This window comes from Danio aesculapii, chromosome 9 (genome assembly GCF_903798145.1).
Source record: "Danio aesculapii chromosome 9, fDanAes4.1, whole genome shotgun sequence".
Classification (NCBI taxonomy): domain Eukaryota; kingdom Metazoa; phylum Chordata; class Actinopteri; order Cypriniformes; family Danionidae; genus Danio; species Danio aesculapii.
In genome coordinates this window covers 34,814,850-34,835,955 of record NC_079443.1, presented here as the reverse complement: position 1 = coordinate 34,835,955, position 21,106 = coordinate 34,814,850, and the positions used below count along the sequence as shown (strand labels likewise).

Genomic DNA, 21,106 nt, shown 5'->3' with positions numbered 1-21,106 from the left:
GGTATAGAGGAGATCCCTTGGCTGAACACTCACACAGGATTTTAGGTGGCACCTAAAAAAGTAAATCCATTAATCAAGTGTTTATATTTAGGCAGGGGAAATTAACGGAGCAAAAGAAAAGCCAAGCACCAATAAAACACCCTGTCATCTTTAGGACCTGCTACATTTCCAAGCAGTCATTTATGACAAAGAACCTGTAAATATGACTAATTCTACTTTTTTGGTCTGTAGAAATTTTAAAATCATATGGAAAACACAATTTAATAGTGAAGATTTAGAAACTGTAAGATATACAGTGCTCAGCATAACAGAGTAAACCCCATTTTGAAAATTTATTTTACCCATTTCTCAGTGAATATAGGCAATGTATTTTGGTGCATTTAAACAAAACAGATTTATTAAACAGATATATTTATTAAAATAATATTTTAGTCATGAAACATATTTAGAAATTGAAAGAGAATGCAATTAAATTCAAGCTAAATATTGTAAAAATAATTACAACCTACAAAATGTCAACTAAATTAAAAATAATAATTTAGCTTCTCTTGATTTTTCCTCTTTTTTTTATTAATATTTAATATTTAGCTATAACATATAAATTTGGCTGTGCTAGTTTTTGGACTATTATCGTAAGTTATTTCGTTAGACATAACATTGTAATTTGTCTAACTTAACTTAACCTATTAACTTAAACGTATTTGTAACTTAACCTATTAAAAATATGAATTTAAATGATAGATTTGTGAGGGGTGTACTTATGTATGCTAAGCACTGCATCTAATGTTTAGATTAAGAGCATTTTCATAACTGTAGACTCTTTGCTTTGCTCCAAAACGGTTACGATGATGCAATTTCTTTTTGGTTTTGGTTCATTTTTTATAAGGCAAAACGGACAAACATTTCTTGCATACAAGTAAACTTTGATCTGACTGCTCATAGAATATCTCTCTATTGTTTGGGTATTCTGCTCATATCAATCACTCATCATAACTGATAAACAGCAACTGTGTGTGCTTATTGTAGCTTTTGTTATATTATTCTATCCTTTTGAACAGCAGTCAAGGCTGTGTGTTCTGAATGGTCACTTTAAAAGGTCTTCTTTTGACCAAATTTCCATTCAGAATTACACATCATCTTTGCTCCAAGTTAACTCATGAATTAATTCATAGAGGCATTGGACAAACAATGGCATTTTTCACAGACTCATTAGCCATTGTGATAAAGCCCAGCTTGTTCATCCGTTGAGTCAGATTGCTTGCTCACTACAAGTGAACTGCTTCTGAGTTAAAACGGGCCAAGACCACCTCGTTTATGGTTTTCGTGCAGATCCTAAAATAATGATCAGGTTTGCATCCCAAATAAACAGAGATAAAGGAGAAAAAGAATCAGAAATAGAACGCCATAGAGATGTAACAATTCACCGTTAGTCGGTGGAAAATTTATTCAAATTTGTGAAGATTCAAACTGGTGCAAATGTTGAATCAATTGCGATGCGTGTTTTGAACAGAGGGGGGGCTGTGTTTACAGGCGCAAACTCGCTTTACCTGCACAGTGGCGAGGAATATGTGGGGCGGCAGACTAAAATGACAGCAGTGAGGTGTCAAACAAACACACTGTGTGCAAACATTTACTCACACTAACAGAACAACGAATATGATGGAGCACAGTGAAAAACTACTGTCACAGATGTCTATACGCAAAAAGCTATTAATAGGCCAAACCACGCGGACCAGTGGATTGGCAGCTATGCTTGCTTTGATGAGTGCTACGAAGATTGCACCGTGCCATCAGTGTTTTCATAGCGAAAGTGTGAAGATGTTTTTCAGACTGAATGAGAAAGCTGTGCTGTTACAGAACCAGGTATTAGATTGTTCCTTTTTTACTCTCTCTTTTTCAATTTAGTTTAGTTTATTTAGCATATTTTAATAATTGCTTATTAAATCATATTTTACAATCAGCATTTAATGCCAGTGGCCAGCCCCAAGAGCACAGGGGGTTATTGACCACCTCTGTATACACTGCTCTCTGGTTTAGGAAAGGCTTTCTTCTCCACATCAGCCATCTCAATTCCCAGTGAAAGAGTTTTCGTATCAGCAGGGGACATTGTCAATGTGCAAAAATCTCAGTTACGACAGAAAACATATTCAAAAAAAAAAAAAAAAAAAAGTTAAGTCGCAGTTTTTGTTTGTTTATATTAAAGAGTCTTCTTTAGTTAGCATTAGTCACTTTTTTAATTGGATTTTGTTTTAAAATTATAATTTAGTTATCGCAGAAAAGATTTTTTTTTGTAAACGTTGATGTCAAATTTGTCTCAAATATCTTTGTTTAAAAAAATTTTCGACTAAATCGTGAATTGTGAGATTAGTATCATGGATCGTATCGAATCGCGAGTCAGGTGAATTGTTACATCTCTAGAAAGCCGGTGTGATCATATTCTTTTGACTAAAATACTATTGAGTTATCAATGTTAGCAATTTGTTGATTTTTTTGAAAGAGGGTATAAATTCAGTAATTCTACACATTGTGATGGACCGGTTTTTGTGCACACTTTAGGTGTGCAAGTGCACTAAAAAGCATACCAAACAGAGACATTTTTAGGTACTTTGCCTTATTTGAAATTCAGCAATTGGTCTGCTTTTTCTTGGCAGATGTTGACCTTTGGGGGAGATTAATTAAATAAATACTATAAAGCACATGGAACAATTTCTTTATACATTTATAAACGTTTTTTTTAACACAATTTTCATAAAATTATAGATGGCTACATTATTACTATCCCATTTTGGTTTTAAATACACAAAGCATATGTACGCAAAGCGTCTACTTTAACCAGTTTTTTTTTTTTATTCTGAAAATGAGTGAAAAATCCATCATAATTCAGTGAGAAACACATTTATGCTAAATTTAAACATGCATATGAACAGAAAAAACAAACATTCCAATGCAAGCAAACAGTCACTTGAGCACAGGGGGCTATAATAACAGAAAATATACAGAACATTTCACCCCAAAACATGAGTATCAGTGAAACTTCCTTTAAGCATCTTTAATAAATCATCACAAAAGGGGAACACTCACCTGAATTTCATATACATGAGCAATGTGGAACTGAACTGTGGATACAAAAAGAGGAACTGATTAATACTGTAAATCCTTTTTCTGATGCAAACAGTACGTCCAAATCTGATAAAGTCAAAAATTAAACCGGCGTATCTTTGTCTTCGCGGCTTGAGCAATAATAAGCTCACAGGCATACAGACACCAGGAAGACGAATATTAGCTTGCCCTTTGTGCACTTCAAGCATATCATTGCTGCCCGTATGCAAGGCAACACAGCTGAATCCAGTCATGCAGTTTCCCTGGCAACTACAGTCTCAGGGAGGATGGAAATGGTACAGGGAAAAATCTAATTGAGGGAACACTGAGCAAAAGGCAAGCCAACCTTTTTCCTTTGAAATCCTCTCAAAGAGACAACAATTTGTCTTTACTGGTTAAAAAAACGCTCATGGATACAATGCAAGTTCCTAAAAATGATGTTTAATAAAAAAATAAGAGAGAACATTTTTAGGAAGGCACTTACTTTCAGCTTTGGACAAAGTGCAGGGTGTGGAGTCAATCAATGCCAGCTGAAAATGCTGCAAGGCAAGATGAAGTTTGATTAGACTGGAAAGGGTTGCTAACAGTTACAGAAAATGAGTATTTTTATATACTAAATCATCAAGCTGAGGTCCAACAGATATGCACAAATTAATTTTGGCATCCCAATACCATACCAACATAATGACCCAAGAAACGAAACTGGCTGCAGTGAAAATACTTTTTACTCCATTCAATGCTGTTATACCTCCAAAAAAATAAATCTGCTGCCTCTAATAATCTGGAAAGAGCCATATGGGAATAATAACGCAAACCTTTATCATTATAACTCCATTAAAAACACATTCAACTAAATTCAGCTAAATGAAAATAGAATACTATTATAGAATGGAGAGAGAACTTGTGGACATGCATCAATCACCGTTTTCCCAAAACAACCTCAATCACTATTCCATCTATCAAAGTACCCAGAGACTCCACATCCAGTGAGATGATGATTATTAGTCATTTGGATGTTGGCCATAGACTTATGATCACCAGATGTGTTTAAAAAAATGCAGCTTCTAACCATTCAGAAAAGGTCTCATAACTATGTGTTCATCAGCTGCCAATGTTTTACATTCATTTTTATGGGTGAATCTCACATAATTACGATATCAGATAATTCTGTGCAATCAAGGCCAAAATATACCAAACAATAAATGATTGTAATTTTCAAATAAATAAGATTTATTACTTAAAATAATGAAAAATAAACAATATTTAAATATACTAAAATAAATATTTATAATATATAAATAAGTGTAAATACAGGGTTTCTGTAGGTTTCACCAAGTTAAATTTAAGACTTAACACATTTTTTAGACCAGTATGAATGAAATGTTAGACTCATAAAGGGCTAAACAACAAGGAATTTTTCAAACGGCACGGATGAAAAAGATTTTTATTTGGCCTATCAAAAATGATTAGTATATAAAACATTTAATAATACAATAACAATTAATAATACACATTTTTTATATATTAGATATTTTTCAGCAACATATATTGTAAATATTGTGTAAAAAAAAGCAAGTCCTACTTGTATCCATATACTTTTTTTCCCCTAAAATAAACTCTTTAAAAAAACTATAAACTAAATCTATGCACAACAATCTGTCCAGGTTGGTGTCCTCAGCAGTAAATACATGGAGGACTTTTAAACAAATGTTTTTGTTAGGAAAATAATTAAACTATTATGCTAAGTTTTATTGAGATGGGTTGTTCGTGATTGTATGGGTGTTGGCCAGATTGGGTAGCAATACATGAACAAAATAAAATTAAGACCCGTTTAAAAAAAGGATTTAAGACCTACAACACAATATTTCAGTAATATTTCAATATTTTCAGGGCCTTAAATTTGGATTCTGAGATTTAAGATTTTTAAAGACTTTTTAAAACCCTGCAGACACCCTGAAATAAAAACAATTAAATTCAATGCATGCACAATTACATTTTCTGTATATTCTTTTTGCTGTGCTACATAAAAAAATTGTAATACCATCATATTTAAAGCATAAACATATTTTTGTCTCATGTCAAACAGCAATTTTATTGCAAAAAAAAAAAAAAAATATATATATATATATATATATATATATATATATATATATATATATATATATATATATATATATATATATATATATATATATATATATATATATATATATATACATACATACACACACACACACATACATACATACACATACATATATATACACATATATATATACATATATATATATATATATATATATATATATATATATATATATATACACACACACTTACAATATATATTTATTTTATTATTTTTACAACAACAACAAAAAAACAACTAAAATATATAGATACACAATGTGCCTTTACACTAAATTACAACAAAATTAAAAGTACTGCAATTTTTAACTGTACTATAGCAACAGTAATCCAGAAAATTGGGATTCTAAATAGTTTAACACAAAAGCAAATGGCAAGATGAATTACTTTAATGAGATAGAGAAAAAAGCCTTTATTTAATTAATAAAAGCTTTAACTCCTATAGCTACTGAAGTGATTTGCCTTATGAGATGAAATGCAGCAGCAAGGTCAGCTGGATGTGATCCTGCAGTCATCGAGACAGTTAGTGTTGTACAAAAAAATATGGCGAGGCACAGAAACCACTCTGTGAGCAGCATGATCACAACCTTAATCACAACCCTTTTGACAACCCTAGGCATGAAGAACCACCAGCTGTTCAGGTTACCAAGAAACCAGCTTAAAAGCAAACCCTCTTTCACCTTTTAAATAAAGCACTGAAACACGTCCTAGCGTAGAGGTAGTTTGTGGAAACCCATGCACCTGCATAGCAACAACTGAGGAACATGGCCATGCATTACAATGCCCTGATGTCCAGCGTGCAGGACGTTCCAACAGTCGACACTTACAACCAGCCTGTCCATTATAATGCATTCAATAGAGTTCAAATATGACAGAGTTACTAAAAACAGATACCAAACTAATTTTTTTCCAGGATAAGCCCAAAATGGTCACCAATAGAGAATTATTGCCATGGACTAGCATTCAAAGTCAAACATTTAATCACAGTGCATACATGCCAATGAATCATTCGAAACAAATAAAACGTACAAACACACACCTATCTGCTTCATACAGACATCCTGCAACAAACAAAACGTGGATTACTGACCATAGCATGTCTTTTGTGCTGAGCAAGTCTCCATTGACCAACTGCTTCCTACATGTTCGCTCGTTCTCTATGGCTCTCGACTGGCAAGTAGATAATGCTGCAGGATTACCAGTGTGTCTCTCTCTCTAATACTGATTACTATTCAGGAGAGAGCAGCGGCAGCAGCCGAGAGATGACACGCTGCTCTCCGCTTCTCCCTCTCTCACTTGTTACCGCTAGGCATTTTTCATCACTCACACAACATACGCCTGCCGTTAGGCTTCTCGCTCACTGCAGGATGGGATGACAGAAGTAAACAGGGAAAAACAAACATGTGAAATGCAGAAGAGGACACTTTTCGGCTCATTGCAACAGCAGGCATTACAACAGTTCTAATAATGGAGACGACACACTTTGAGGATGTGCTCTGCATGGGGGAAAAAAAAGAAAGCTAGACACTGCAGTAAAACAAAAAAAAGATGTGATGAGCCAATTTTACCCCTGCACAGCATCTTAAGACTGTGTACTGTGAACAGACACACTGCATTGGCCTATCCTGTCATTGGGAACTCTGTCATCTGTAGGGTTGTGTATCGTTTGGGGTTATTTCGATACCGGTGCTAATTCGATACATTTAAAACGGTACCGTGCCAAAACGGTGTCTGAACAGATACTTAAGCCACAAAATTAAGATGGATGACTAGAAAAATCTTTTATTTGACAAAAATCTTTAAAAAATTTATTTTAATAGATCAATACAATTAAAATTTAAAGTAAACATCAATTCATATTTTATATATTTGAATTTCATTAAAATATTTTCTTTGATCATTTGTTGGTTAGCATGAATTTAGGATTTGCATTATGAAATTACATTAGCTTATTACTAACCTGTGGAAAGGCTGTCATCAAAATACTGAACTCCTTTTTTTCTAGGATTGGAGCTTGTGACTATGTTTACATGGTTATCAGTAATCTAATGATTTGCCTTAATCTGAACAAGACAATAATATGATCAAGGGGTTTACATGAGTTGCTTTTTGAATGTTTCTTTCATGATCACACTTTAACATGCATCACAAAATACTTAAAAAAATATTCAAAGTCATTTTTTTCATCTTCATAAACAAGATAATTGAATAACTTGAACTCTAAATATTCTTCCTTGTTCATTTATTTGACAAGTAACTTTGTACTGGTGTAGGATAACATTTCTTACATTCAAGTACATCAAGGCACATTGTTGCACCTGTTTAACAGATAGGCCTACAGTTGAAGTCAATTTATTTTGCCCTCCCATTCAATTAAAATAATATTTCAGAAAATTTTCAGTTTCCTATAAAAATAAAAAATAGAGTCATAAATTGCATTTCTTGTTGTTTATTTCTTGAATAAACGCAGTTTTTAATTAAAATAAATTTAAGGTCAGTATTATTAGCCTCCTTAGGAAATATTTACTGTATATTTTTGATATACACAACAAATCAGTTACAAAATAATTTGACTAATTTCAACTTTCGTAGTTAACTGATTAAGTCTTTAAATAACACTTTAATCGGAATAAAAGACTATAAAACACTTAAAGGGACTTTTTGTCTGAATACAACTGTCTTGCAAAACTATTAAAATGTTATGCACTGACTGTCACCATGGGGAAGATAAAAAAGTAGATATTAGAAACTAGTTAAACAATTATGTTTAAAAATGTGTTGTAAATAAATCATGTGTTGAAGACAGAAATCAAAGATGAACGAAGGCAAAACTAAACGAGTTTTTTGGGCGTCAACCTCTGACAAATGCGGGGAACTAGGCTAATGCGCACAGCACCGTCACTGACAGAGAGCAAGTGCACACGTTGCTGTGTCAGAATCCTTGCTTGTAAAATACGCTTTAGAACGCTTAGTTTAAGCAAATTTGATGAACGCGATCATGCGTGTTGATCTGAAGACAGTCGCTCACTCACCGAATGCGCTGTATTGCATGCGTTGCATGCTTCCATTCCCTAAGCAACAAGAACAAACGCCTGACATCGCCTGTTTGTATTTCTCAAAGTTGTTTAGGATAAAATGTTTAGAGATGGTGTGACAACGCGTACCTGTGTGTGCCTTTGATGCACCCCTTTTTTACGTCCTTGTCGCAGCACCAGTGGCACCGAAATTCATATGCTGATTTGATCTGGTACATACCGGTTACAAAGGTACCGGTGCTATAATGGCATCAGGTTGCGGTACCCAACCCTAGTCATCTAAGATCATTGAGAACTTTGGATCAGTAATGTTATTATTTAACAAAATGAATACATTTATTTTAGGGCAATAACAATAGATGCATGTCATAATTCTATACAAATAATAATTTGTATCTTGAGTTCTAACTGTGCCCACGGACTTAAAATAGGTAGAGTTTTTTTTTTTTTTTAAATACACATACAAATGTCTTGCCTCCCTCATAATAGTATACTATTCATGCAGACGTCTCACCTCTCTCAACATTGTATGCTACTCAGATGCATTTCTCGCCTCTCTCATCATATGTTGCTTGCACATGGGTCTCGCCTCCACCGTACAGAGTTCCCACTTTAAACCAAATGTCAAGTTCCATGACTTTTACTGACAAAAGCTGAAAGTTAAAACAGGCTTTTGATGTGCTTGTGAAATAATTAATTACAGAAATAATAAGTTAAAATAACATGAGGGGCGCCCCATCCTCCCAACGGCTTGCCCAGCCACCCTCGAACTCAAGTTAATTGTATTTTATATATAGCACCAGATCACAACTTCTTTAATAAACAAGCTAAATAGCTGTATGTAATATCTTATTTACACAACGGCATGTGATTTCTGTCTCTACATGGTCGCACGATTACAAATTTCTGCTCTCTAAATCGCGCATGGTGTAGTTTAACATAGCCACTCACCGCTGTATGGGAATGAGTGCATGCGCCAGGACCGAAGACCCACATGCGCTCCCGTATGCATAGCCTGCAAGCAGCCACAACACAGGTAAATGATGTGTGGGGGCAATCCATGTGCTCGCGTCACAGCAGCTAAAATATATACAGATGCGTTGGCACCTCGTGCGAGTGATGTTCTCTTTGTTGCAAGTGCAGCCATTGTTTCTATACAGCTGCTTCTGGCCATGACATGTTCACACCTAAATGGTTATAAGAGACGTGTTTAAGGGATTATTTGCAGCATCCATGATTTATTCTCTTAGGTAAGGCAAGATCTTCTCTTAAGGTTCATACTTGGAGGGAAAATGTGCGCAATGCATTATAAAGCTTGAAGCATCAGAATTGGTACTCAGTATCGGCCGATCACCATGACAAGGAATCAGTACTCTGTATTGGCTGCAAAAATTCTGATCAGAGCATCTCTAACTTTGACCCAACTTGGGTCAGAGCGGCAATACTACCCCTGGCTGTACAAGACTGATCTTATTAAGTTAGTAAACACACCCTTAGTAAAAAGTATATTAAAGCAAAGGTCATGTATAGAAGTATACTTTATTTAGTAAGTATACTAATATCAATGTACTAGTAGTGTACTTAATTTTCTTCAAGAAGCCCATAAAAATAAATGAGCATTTTTAGCTTGTACGGTTGTACAGTATAAATAATTGTTCATATTTTTTACTGCAGTCATTAAAAGAAACAAATTAACACCATGACTCCTTGTGCCTGTGTCAGTCTGAACCAAGTGTGCCGCAAGCCTGCTTTTGAGTGAAGGTCTCAACCGTTAGATCGCCCCCTGGGGGCTGGCTGCAGTACAAGTCATAAAGCCCGCCTCCTCAGTGTTAATGAAGAAGACTTGAGCCCAAATAAAGAAATTAATTACACTTGCAATAAAATGTCCCGAAAGATGGTTTTGGTCAATTAAGGCACTGGTTATCATGCTGATATATAGGTGCAGATCTTTATTTTTGTGAACAGTTTGTTTTTAGCAGTTATTTATTGCTGGGCGTGTCATCGTGATTAGCAGCTGTGATCGACAGTTTCTCAAAGCAGACCGTCTGAGCTTCGGCAGGAGACTGAAGTGTTATTGTTTGATTTCGGTGTTATTTTACCATGATAAAATGAGTTCAGCAGTAAACTATAGTTTCTGACATACATGATCTGGTCGAACACTGTTTATTTGGTAAGGTCAAGGTTTTTGATATCCGCCTAGCCACCCAGATAGCAAAATACACTCAGGCCAGTTCCGGCTAGATTCTCGCCTGCGCCGGAGACTTACCCCTCGGCCCGACTCTTTGTCAGATATAATGAAGGCATTGAATAAACCAAATGAAAACGGAGGCAAAAAACAACAAATAAAACACGCAAACAACAAACAAGCAAAAATACTAAACAATACAAGCGATGTTGCAGCAGCTGATGGACATCAGTTGATGCATTAATACTGCGAAGTTTTGTCCAAAATGAAGAATTACAGGGTTGGGATGTGTAAATATCATGTTTATATTTAGAAATCTTGCTGTATTTATCCCGCATGGTAAATCGTTATCTATGGTGTGTAGGCTATATTTTGAGTTCTGTTGATTGCTAATTAAAAATAAAAAACCTTTCTAAAAATGTTTGTGTTGTTTATGTTATTGTTCATATTTTACAAGTGTTATTTCTACCCCTATGAAGATAACAAATAACAACCCTGTTATAAAGAGAATATGTTTTGTGCTCATATTAGTCTAACTCAGGCTAGAGTGTATGAGATTGTTTATTTCTGCAGTCCAACATGTATTGCTTTTATTAAATTATAATAGCTTACATCACACAGTTTTTAAATCGTATATTATTGCGTGTTTTTAAACGTAAGTGCTTATATTTACATCAGCGAGCCGTTGTTATAGTGCAGATGCCGGCGGTCGATTAGTGGTCGATAGTGCTCGATTCCGCGGCTCCTCCTCTGGCTCTATCAGACAATCCTTCTGCGCATGCCCAGGCTCCAATTTCAGCAGTCTTTTGCGACAGTTTGTGCCCGTCATGGAGGCTTTTTGCCCTCAAAGCCTTCAATGGGAAATGGCGCTGTCGTGTTGTCCATATTTTATACAGTCATTGGTCTGAACAGCCGCACCATGCCACACCTCCAATTTTTCTAATGCTGTACTCGCACTGAATGAAAGCATTTTCTGGATCTCTTATGGGGTGTTCACAACAGGCTTGCGTATAAATAGACACATGAATATTTTTTACTCACTTCATTTGTGTCATGGCAGGGCTTCTGTCTGGCCAGTCACTTTAGTTTTGTTGCTAATGGCTAACATGGATTTATTGAGAAAGTAGCGTAGATTCGTTCTGCGCCGTGTCTAGTCCACTATAGGGAAATTACTAACCTACGTCAAAAAAAGACTGGTTGCAATAGCAAATATGTCGTGTTGTGCGGTAGGATTCCAAATTTAAGTCCAAAAATAGAAAATTTTTATTTTACCGTACAGCACACTGCTTTTAATGCCAAACGTAGACGTTTTTGGCCAACAGGCTTTAAAGAGTGAATGGAGTGAGGACCTAATTAAAAATGCTTGACTCTGCAGTTTTTTTTATATCAGGTAAGTTCACACTATGCTGAATCATACACGTTACTCGTTTTTAATAGCAGCAATTTCAGCAAAAACAGTTAAATATGGTTGTTTAAACTGCAGACACTGAATGGCTAGAATGAAACGTAAAAATGTACATTCACATACCCTGCCATACAGGTGCCGTTCGCTGTCAGAATTCAGTTGTTTTGCTTGTTGACGATTACCCAGGCCTTGTACAGTTCTGTCTTCTTTCCTCATCTTTGGCTAGGCAGAACCTCGATTTTTTTTAGCACTACAAAGATTTGAATCTGGTAATCACGGAACATTATTTCTTGCACATGACCACACAGAACAAAATTGTTGGCATCCAAAGACTTGCAGGCATTTAAGTTCTCTCTTGTAAAATCACTTGGAGTCTCAATGAGATATTTGTATATTTCGGGCTGGATGCTTGGCCATTTCATCTTATCCAATATCCATTGGGAGCGTGCTATGGCAAATGGACCTGTCAGACGACCGCCACTCACTTTAACGTTACTTTTGCATAACAACTGTGCTTATCACTGGGTGACAAGCTGTTATAATACACAGAACGCATCAAGTTATTAATATATATAATATGTACTCAATATAACTCATCTCTAATACAACAACAAACTCTGTTCCGCATCGGATGTCATTCTCTCACTGTAAATGCGTGTGCTCCCGTGTTTTCTGCAACCTCGCTGTGCGCGCATCGTGAATGTTTACAAACTGGCAATTCGTCTATATCCTTTCAAAGGTGCACCCAGCTCTGGGAGTTCATAAACTCCTCCAGATACTATACCTAGATGATGGAGGCTTTCAGCTGTACTTCTGACTGAGCCAAGCCCAATTTGATGAGCTGTTGTTCTGTGTCAGCAGGAGGATTTTCCCTCGGGACACCAACAACAGGCACTACATCATAAACACGCCCCTACAAGAGCAAGCTCCTGATTGGTAAACACAGTGCAAATATCTGCTAAAGTTCAGATTTTTAACTCAAGCAATTCGCACATCAAATGTGTAAACACACAATTTGCGTTGCTTCATTTGTGCAAATAGCATCGCGGGATGTATATTTGCATCTTTGCTATCCACATTGGTGTGAACGCACCATTACAGGCAAGCACTCAAATTGTCTCATGCTCGATATGAAACCCCTCATCTTGTATTAACGCATCTAAAATGGCTTGAATAACCATAGTACAAAACTAAATATCACATGATAATTTAGATATCTGAGCTTTTGCCGCTCCACCATGCACTTCAGAATATTAATGCAGTCAATCACAGCTCTAACTGCAATGGAGGACAAAATACTAATCCCAAACTTAAAAGGATTAGTTCCTCCAAAAATGTCAATTCTGTTTCCATTTACTCACCCTCATGTTGGTCTGATGCCTCAATCACTCATTTGTACATCCATGTTTCCTACAGCATGTAAATCATAAATCTGCCATCATGTAAAGCCATCATCTTTCTTTAGATAAGCTGGATTTGTATTTACATGGCAGATTTAGGATCCCTTTTTGAGGATCTTTTAAGGGAACTGGCTTTATATGGAGTGACAGAAACTGGTTTCAGGATTTTATAAAAAAAATTACTTTAGGTGGGCATAGATAAAAAATCTAGATTAATCTTGAAATTAATCTAGATTAAAATGGCTCATTTGAATTCTGCCATAGGCATTCAGAATGTGTGTGTTACCCAAATAATAAGTCTTTGAAAACGGGTTTCTCAAGCCAGGTGGCACATTAGACCAGGAGCTGATCTCCAAAATGCATCACAAACTGCTTGAGAAACTGTTCTACTTTGATAATTGGTGATGAAAATAAATTATTTTCAATAAGATGTACTTGTGTTTACTAACAGTTTATTCAGTTAAACATTCATTTTGAACTGTAGTCTTACATAAGCTCGAAACAGCGATTTCATACTTGCTTTTGATGTAAAGTTATGTACATACAGAAAATGCTACTTCTCAAAGCCAGGTTCACAGAGCCCTGACGGTGTGTCAAGCATTGAGTATGTTTACATGGGCAACAATACTTTAATACTATTTTAATATGATTAAAACAATACTCTGATTAAGAGTCTACAATGTAAACAGCGATTTTTGATTACCTTAATGCGACTAAAGTCATAACTGAACTAAACAGAAATGGAAGACATGGAGTATGCAGATATTAGTGGCATTACTGACAAACTATTACCGTCATGTAGGACTTTTTGCCATATTTTTCGACAAGATCCACACAGGCAGCTGTCAGTAAAGGACCGCACACACACACACACACATCGCGAAATACGTACGTTTTTTTTCTTTCCATTTAGCATGCGTTATTAAATTCCATAACACTCTCACCAGTCCTTGCTTATTATTTGTGTCTAATAGCCCAGTTTGTCACTTGGGACGAATGAAATGCAGTTAAAGTCAGGCATCCTGCTGATTTGATCCAGAAGGGCACTTTTTTGTCAGACGGCTCACCGGTCAGGTAAACATCAGCGCTAAAATATCAAGGTGAAAGTTATCATAGCTTGCGTAGAATAGACGCAGCTAGCAACCCAAATTTGAGAACAGGTTAACGGCGATATTTTTTCACACGATAAGAGTCTTGCGTTATTGCAGCACGCAACGGCCCACCACTAAAATAAATAAACTTTTAAAAATCACATTTCAGTTTGGAAGATCAATGAAAATAACTTAAGCTTTAAAAACAACATGAGTAATTAGAAGTTAACAGTTTACAATGGGTAATGAAAAAACAGTAAGCAGAGTCTTGGATGTAGCTACAGCTATAGCATATTTCGATATAATGAAGTCTCATACTTATTCAGAGTAAATAAAAATTACAACATTTTCAACAAAGACAGGTTTCTTTCAGGCAGAAAGATTTCTCCAATCAATATCCAAATCATCTAGACTCTATCTAGAGTGCAAACAGCCACAAGGACTAAAGGAGGTGGGTTTGAAACACTCATCATATGAAACTATTTTCAAATACAGAAAATTGGACATAGCATTCATACTATGTTGATAAATGTGTCTATTTCTGGCAAATTTAATTATTCATAGCCAAAATGCAGGCGAGCTTTCTAAAAACCAATGCTTCATAGCAACTAATTCTAAACTCAGCAAAAAATTAAGTAAAAACTAAAAATATATTAAACATGCAACTATAATGTAGTAAAAATATCCACAAAATACTATGCATTAATATAAACACTGACTGCATTACTGTGATCGTACTTAAATGCAAAAAGCACAGTAAAAATATAGCAGTTCATCGAAGTCAATGAGGATAACAATGCATAACACTGAAGATACAAAGTTGATCCACCCCATTGTCTCCTATGGTAGATACTCACCAAAGGATTCTCTTCAGGAGTGCAGGGCTGCACTGGAGTGCAGGAAGAGTAAAGAGATCAGTGCTGCCTGCCCTCAGAGCTGCCGCTTTGTTCCCGTAAGTGGGACACACAGGGAGATGGTGAGCATTCAGTTGGCTGGACACCAGATCCTGGCACCCCTACCCCAGAGCAGGAGGACGTGCTGCACGTGCATTTTTTGCCACTTATAAGCACTCACTCACTTGCTCTGCTTCACAACACTCTGTTACTGTAGAGTAAGGAATGGCTGAGAAAGTCTAATGATCTGCATTCACATACTGCATTCACCCACGCTGACAGGGAGATTCGATTTGATATGCAGGATTTATTGTGGAGTATAAAATTACAATTGGTAGTTGTCTGCAGGCAGACACTTCACAACAACAACAACAACAACTACAACAACAACATCTAGCTAGTTTAAAAGCATTGACTGCAATAAGGCACATATTGTGGGTTATTTTTGTATTAAAGGGCCACGAAACCCCCGTTTTATCAGGGTGTTTTCACACCTCTAGTTTGAAAAAAAGTGAGGAAAGTGGGTGTGTCCAGCTCTGTTTAGGTGGAAGTGTCGGGGGAAGGAAAGAGCGAAGGTTTTGCATAAATATGGGAGTTTTCGTTTGGGCATGCGCTGATTTTCACAGGGGCAAAACAACACACAGACACAGGGAAGAAGGACCGTGACTGTGTTTACATGGACATCAGTAAACGAATTATTTGTCAAATTATTAATTTGTTGACTTTTAACTGCATTGTCACTTTCACATTCATTCAGGAACATTTCATGCATTCCCCCCAGTGACATACGAGATATTGTATGCAAGGAACTGCTGGAAGAGTGTAATTTTAATGCAATGTTTGATACTGCACGGCGAATGGGATAAAAACACAAACCTCTGCATTGCGGGAAAAAAATAAAATAAATAAATAAATAAAAAATGTTCCTTACAAACTCTTTTCTATCGCGTGCACTGAAATCCACAAGCGAGTCCAGCTGCGCTCTCATATCGGGGAAATGAAAGCAAAAGCTTTGTTGCAGCACAGTTATAAACAAAATACTGACGACCCATATCTCCAAGCAATTCTTGTTCTCCCACTTGTTTAAGCAACACAACGCGGCGTCTCCTCTGCCATCTGAACACTGTAACAGGTAAAAACTTTCCTCGAAGCTATCATGCATATTAACGAAGTCGCACCTGATCAACAATAGAGCGCGCTGATCTGTTTGAACCAAATTTTTCTTGAAGAACGAATTTGCTCAAAAATAACGCAAAAACGACCTATTTTCTCTTCTAGTGAAATATAAGTCCTAAAAGTGTTTTTAGCAGTGTGGGACACATATATGACTGTCAACATGTAAAAAAATGTGTTTTGGTGTTTCGTGACCCTTTAATGCTGGGCAAATGAACATGTTATTATCACATTAATGCATTAATTAATGCCAACAATTATTTTAATGCTCGAAGGAAGCTGTTTTTTATTATTTAATATTTTGAAACTCTTGTTATTCACTGGTTTTAAATAAACATACCAAGAAGCCTAGGGTCACAAGAGGCTGGGTGGTTGATTAGTATTGGCTTCACACAAGAATCATCACACTTCTTAACCAATGAAAACATTTGGGGTGAGCCAAAGAATGCAGCTGCTGCTCAGCTCTCACATGAACCGGTCCAGATGGTACAATAATATGGATAAAGTAGCAAACCCACATTTTTAGTAAACAGTGTAGTTGTCGAAACCAAAGCTATATGCCACTACTGCAAAGCAGAGTTTTTATATCACCAAAGTACTTTAAGTCAGAATTACAGTATCACTTGAATGCAGCACACACCGTCTGACAGCAAACCATGCATCCAAACAAACATTGAACGAGGTAACATTAAGCTTCGGCAGCCTACTTTGGAGAGTTCATTCACATTTTCAGATGATAAAAAAATCTACTGCATCTTAGCAACTTACTTGGTGGAGAGAAGTATGTTTTTATTTTGAAATGTTCTTTTTTTTTTGGGGGGGTGGGACGTCAAGCAGACTACTACACGGATTTCACCTATTGCGGGCTATGTTTAGAAAGTGACTCCCGTGATTGAGGCACCACTGTTTTTACATTTATAAAGAATTTTATAAACATGAACAAGAAACAATAGAGGTCATGAATAGAGCAAATACTGAACAAATCAATAATCTCAAAAATCAATCCTCTGCACAGAAGTGTCCTTGCCATTGTCCAGATGGCTACTCAGCATGCACATTAGAAGAGCATGCAGACACAAAAAAAACTCTTCCTCTCCCTCTGTAGTCTCAAAAATAGACAGATATTGAAAGTCTCTTAGAAAGTCTCTCACTAAATAGACCATCTCGGCCTGTTTACAGTTAAGACTGTGAAACTGAATAAAACCATGCCACAAAGGCCAAAAATTAATGGTGACTCTGTGACCTACAGAACAGTTAAAGTCTGCCAAGAACACCCTGCAGCACTGTAATCCCTGACCAGCACACGAGCCAAGAGACTGGGAAAGCTAATTATAAGCCTGCTAATCAACCTAGAACAAACAAACAAACTATAAAACAATTTTCAATGATACAGAAATTTACAAACATGTTAAATGAATGCTCCATGTTTAACCCAAGTTAGACTTGGTTAACAGCATTTCTGGCATGTATCTAACAGTTGAATATAAAAAGCTTTGGACAAAAGCATCTGCTAAATGATTAAAATGTAAAAGTCATTTAAATCAATGTTTCTTATGTTGACTTCACAGTATATGTGAAGCAAACATGGACATCACATCACTTACTCCAAATTACTCACAGGATGTTTTTTGCCCATCATGCCAATTTTTTGCTCAAGTAAAACATTTTGAAAGATGCAGTTGAGCCGAATACTGCGCATTTGCAGTAAACGCATCAAGCATTTTGCATCATTCACACGATTCGACACAAATTACAAGCACAAGTGCATTTGTGAAATACATGCTGCATAACGAAGCCCCAATTTTCAGTTCTGCAGACATTACAACCTAACTGTAGCTTTTTGCATGATGTTTTATTGATTATGGTGCAGGTTGACTTGTATTCCTAATCATGTGTTCATGATTGCAACCTTTGAGCGCAGTAAATTATGCGTGTTTGCATGATTCTGTGCGTAACATTAATATTAGACAGTTTCTGCCCAAAGTTAACAACTTAATTTATGTACACTTAAGTTATCAACTTAACTTGATTGAACCAGTTTAGCAATTTTTACTTCATTATTAATAATGCATCCGAGCGTGCAGGAGACATTCAAGCCCGGTCATGTCTGGGATCATAATCTGGAATCATAATGTGTGTATTTATATAGCACATTTATCATGTATGGCCATACACCCAAAGCTCTTCACAATCATGAGAGGGGGGGTCTCTCCACACCACCACCAGTGTGTAGCATACACTTGGATGATGCGACAGCAGCCACAGGACAACTGCGCCAGTGCGCTCACCACACACCAACTATAAGTGGAGTAAAGAGACAGTGATCCAGCCAATTCGATAGATGGGAATGATTGGGAGGCCATGATGGGTAAGGGCTGATGAAGGAAATTTGGCAAGGACACCGGGGTTACACCCATACTCTTTTGTGAGAAGTGCCAAGGGATTTTTTTTAATGACCACACAGAGACAGTACCTCAGTTTAACATGTCATGCAAATGACGACGCCCACTGACAATATAGTGTCCCCTTCACTTTTACTGGGGCATTAGGACTCACACAGACTGCAGGTTAAGCTCCCCCTGCTGGCCTTACTAACGCCACTTCCAACAGCAACCTAGTTTTCCCATGTAGTCTCCCATTCAATACTGACCAGGCTCAGCCCTGCTTAGCTTCAATGAGTAACCGGTCTTGGGCTGCAGGGTGATATGGCTGTGGCTATAATGAAACCATTCAACAAATTCTACAATCTACAAATTTACTTTAATTACTGACTTTTACTCATTTCATAAATAAAGTTTACTTGAAGTGCTTTTTTTTTTAATGCTATGCCTGAAAACAGGTGGCTGGACGCAATTTCTACTGCAAGTATTGATCATTAACATAAAAATTAATAATTGTTGAAATAGAATAATTATCGACTTAATTAAAATTATCATAAATTGAGATTAATCAGAATATAAATTGTCATTAGTGGCAGCCCTAAAGTCAATAACAATTTGTTGTTTATGCTGATGTAAGTGCCTAGCTTCTCCACTAGTTGACACTAGTGTGTATAATTGTGTGAATACTTTGTAATTTTTGTTCAACATAAAACTTTGGCCCCAGGACCACACAAGGAAGAAAAAGCGAAGAAAAAAAAAACACAATAACGGAACATCTAGAAGAGGCAAAGGAAACGTTAAAGAATTTATATATAAAGCCAGAGGTTGGGTTGTCGACCCCTGAACAAGTGTTATTTAAAATGGCAATAAAAACAGCTGAGCACTGCAGTGCCATGGTTCATTTCCCAGGGAATGCATAAATTATGTTAAATGCATGAACATAAAAAAATGAAACGGAGCCTTTAGTAGACATACCTTGAGGCTTGACTCGTAGTCTGTGTTGACTTTAAACATCAGACCGAGTCGCAGATGGATCTCCTTGGCTCTTGAGAAGCATGGGTCAATGTAAAGCACCTCCTGAAATGCTTTAATCGCCCTGCAAAATACAAAATTAAAGAAGAAAAAAAACATCAAGGAAGGGACATCCACAAACTCTTTATGTATACAATTATTAACTGGTGGTTAATTTTTATCTGTGAAACAATTTTGGACAAAGCAATAAATAGCAGAGCTGTATGGTGCACATTCTTGGACAAAGATAGGTAATAAAAAAATAATAGGTAAAAAAAAAGAAAAAAGAAAGAAAGGCAACAGCAGAAGCATAATTGGCAAATGAAATACTAGTCGAAACACTTGTACTGTGAAGCTAACTCCAATTTAAAATAAGTAATTTATATAGGGCTGTACGATTAATCTAAAAAAGATCACGATCTCGATTCGAGCCTCCACACAATCCTAATTCAGCTTTTCTACGATTCAGCCAATTATATTTTCAAGATCAGGAGAGAAGAGTAAAGGCGGACGCACAAGTCTTCACAGGAACATGAACACCTTCAAATGGCGTTAAGTGTCACATACTGCATTTATAAGGTTTACTTCACCCAGAAATGTAATTTCTGTCTTCATGTAATATTTGCGGCCGCGGAAAATCACACGTGAACTGACCACAAGCTACTGAGAATGCGCGCAGCACGCCAATGACAGCTACTTTAGTGAACAGAACCTGCTTATGCTGTGAATAACAAGTAATAAAGTTGTAAATAATGTTCAGTTTGTTGCACAGAGCGATCGTTTGAGACGCGCTTAAAGAATGATTTGCATGTGTGTGTGTATTATCAGTGACGGCAGCCATGAGCCGCACTAGGAAGTGAAAATGAAACTGGCCGCACATCATTTAAATGATCAGAACGCATTTTACCAATATGATTACGACAAGCATTTGATATGTTTTTTCTTTCATAGCAAACACAGTGTTGTGCATGAAAATAAATGTTTTACAGTGTCAGTATAGCTACTCTATCAAATTTCTTTTTGCAATATATTCAACATTAAATAGGCTAATGACAAATGTCTGATTTTACCAGTGAAAACAAATGGTCTAATAATGCTAATAATACGTCACTTTAGAATTATAAGGATCTAGCTGACATTGTCAAAATTTAGTTATTGACAGTCTTATTAAATGACAACTTGTTTACATTAAGACTAAAAAAAAAAAAAAAAACGTTGCACACATACTGTTTGCTATATGGATTGCAAAAACTTTGAAGCGCAATATCTCAAAACCATTCAGAACGCA

General features: G+C 36.2%; 1 protein-coding gene across 2 annotated transcripts in view; it reads right to left on the bottom strand.

Annotated features, from left to right (window-relative positions):
* The window catches only part of kdm6a (lysine (K)-specific demethylase 6A), a 73,416-nt gene that overhangs the window by 26,690 nt on the left and 25,620 nt on the right, over positions 1–21,106 (bottom strand). For both annotated transcript variants that reach the window (XM_056465561.1, XM_056465563.1), the window contains 3 exons: positions 19,783–19,903; positions 3,584–3,638; positions 3,082–3,116 (listed from right to left, as the gene is read on the bottom strand). In XM_056465561.1, the coding sequence (XP_056321536.1) occupies positions 3,082–3,116; positions 3,584–3,638; positions 19,783–19,903 (211 nt within the window). The remainder of the gene's footprint in view (positions 1–3,081; positions 3,117–3,583; positions 3,639–19,782; positions 19,904–21,106) is intronic.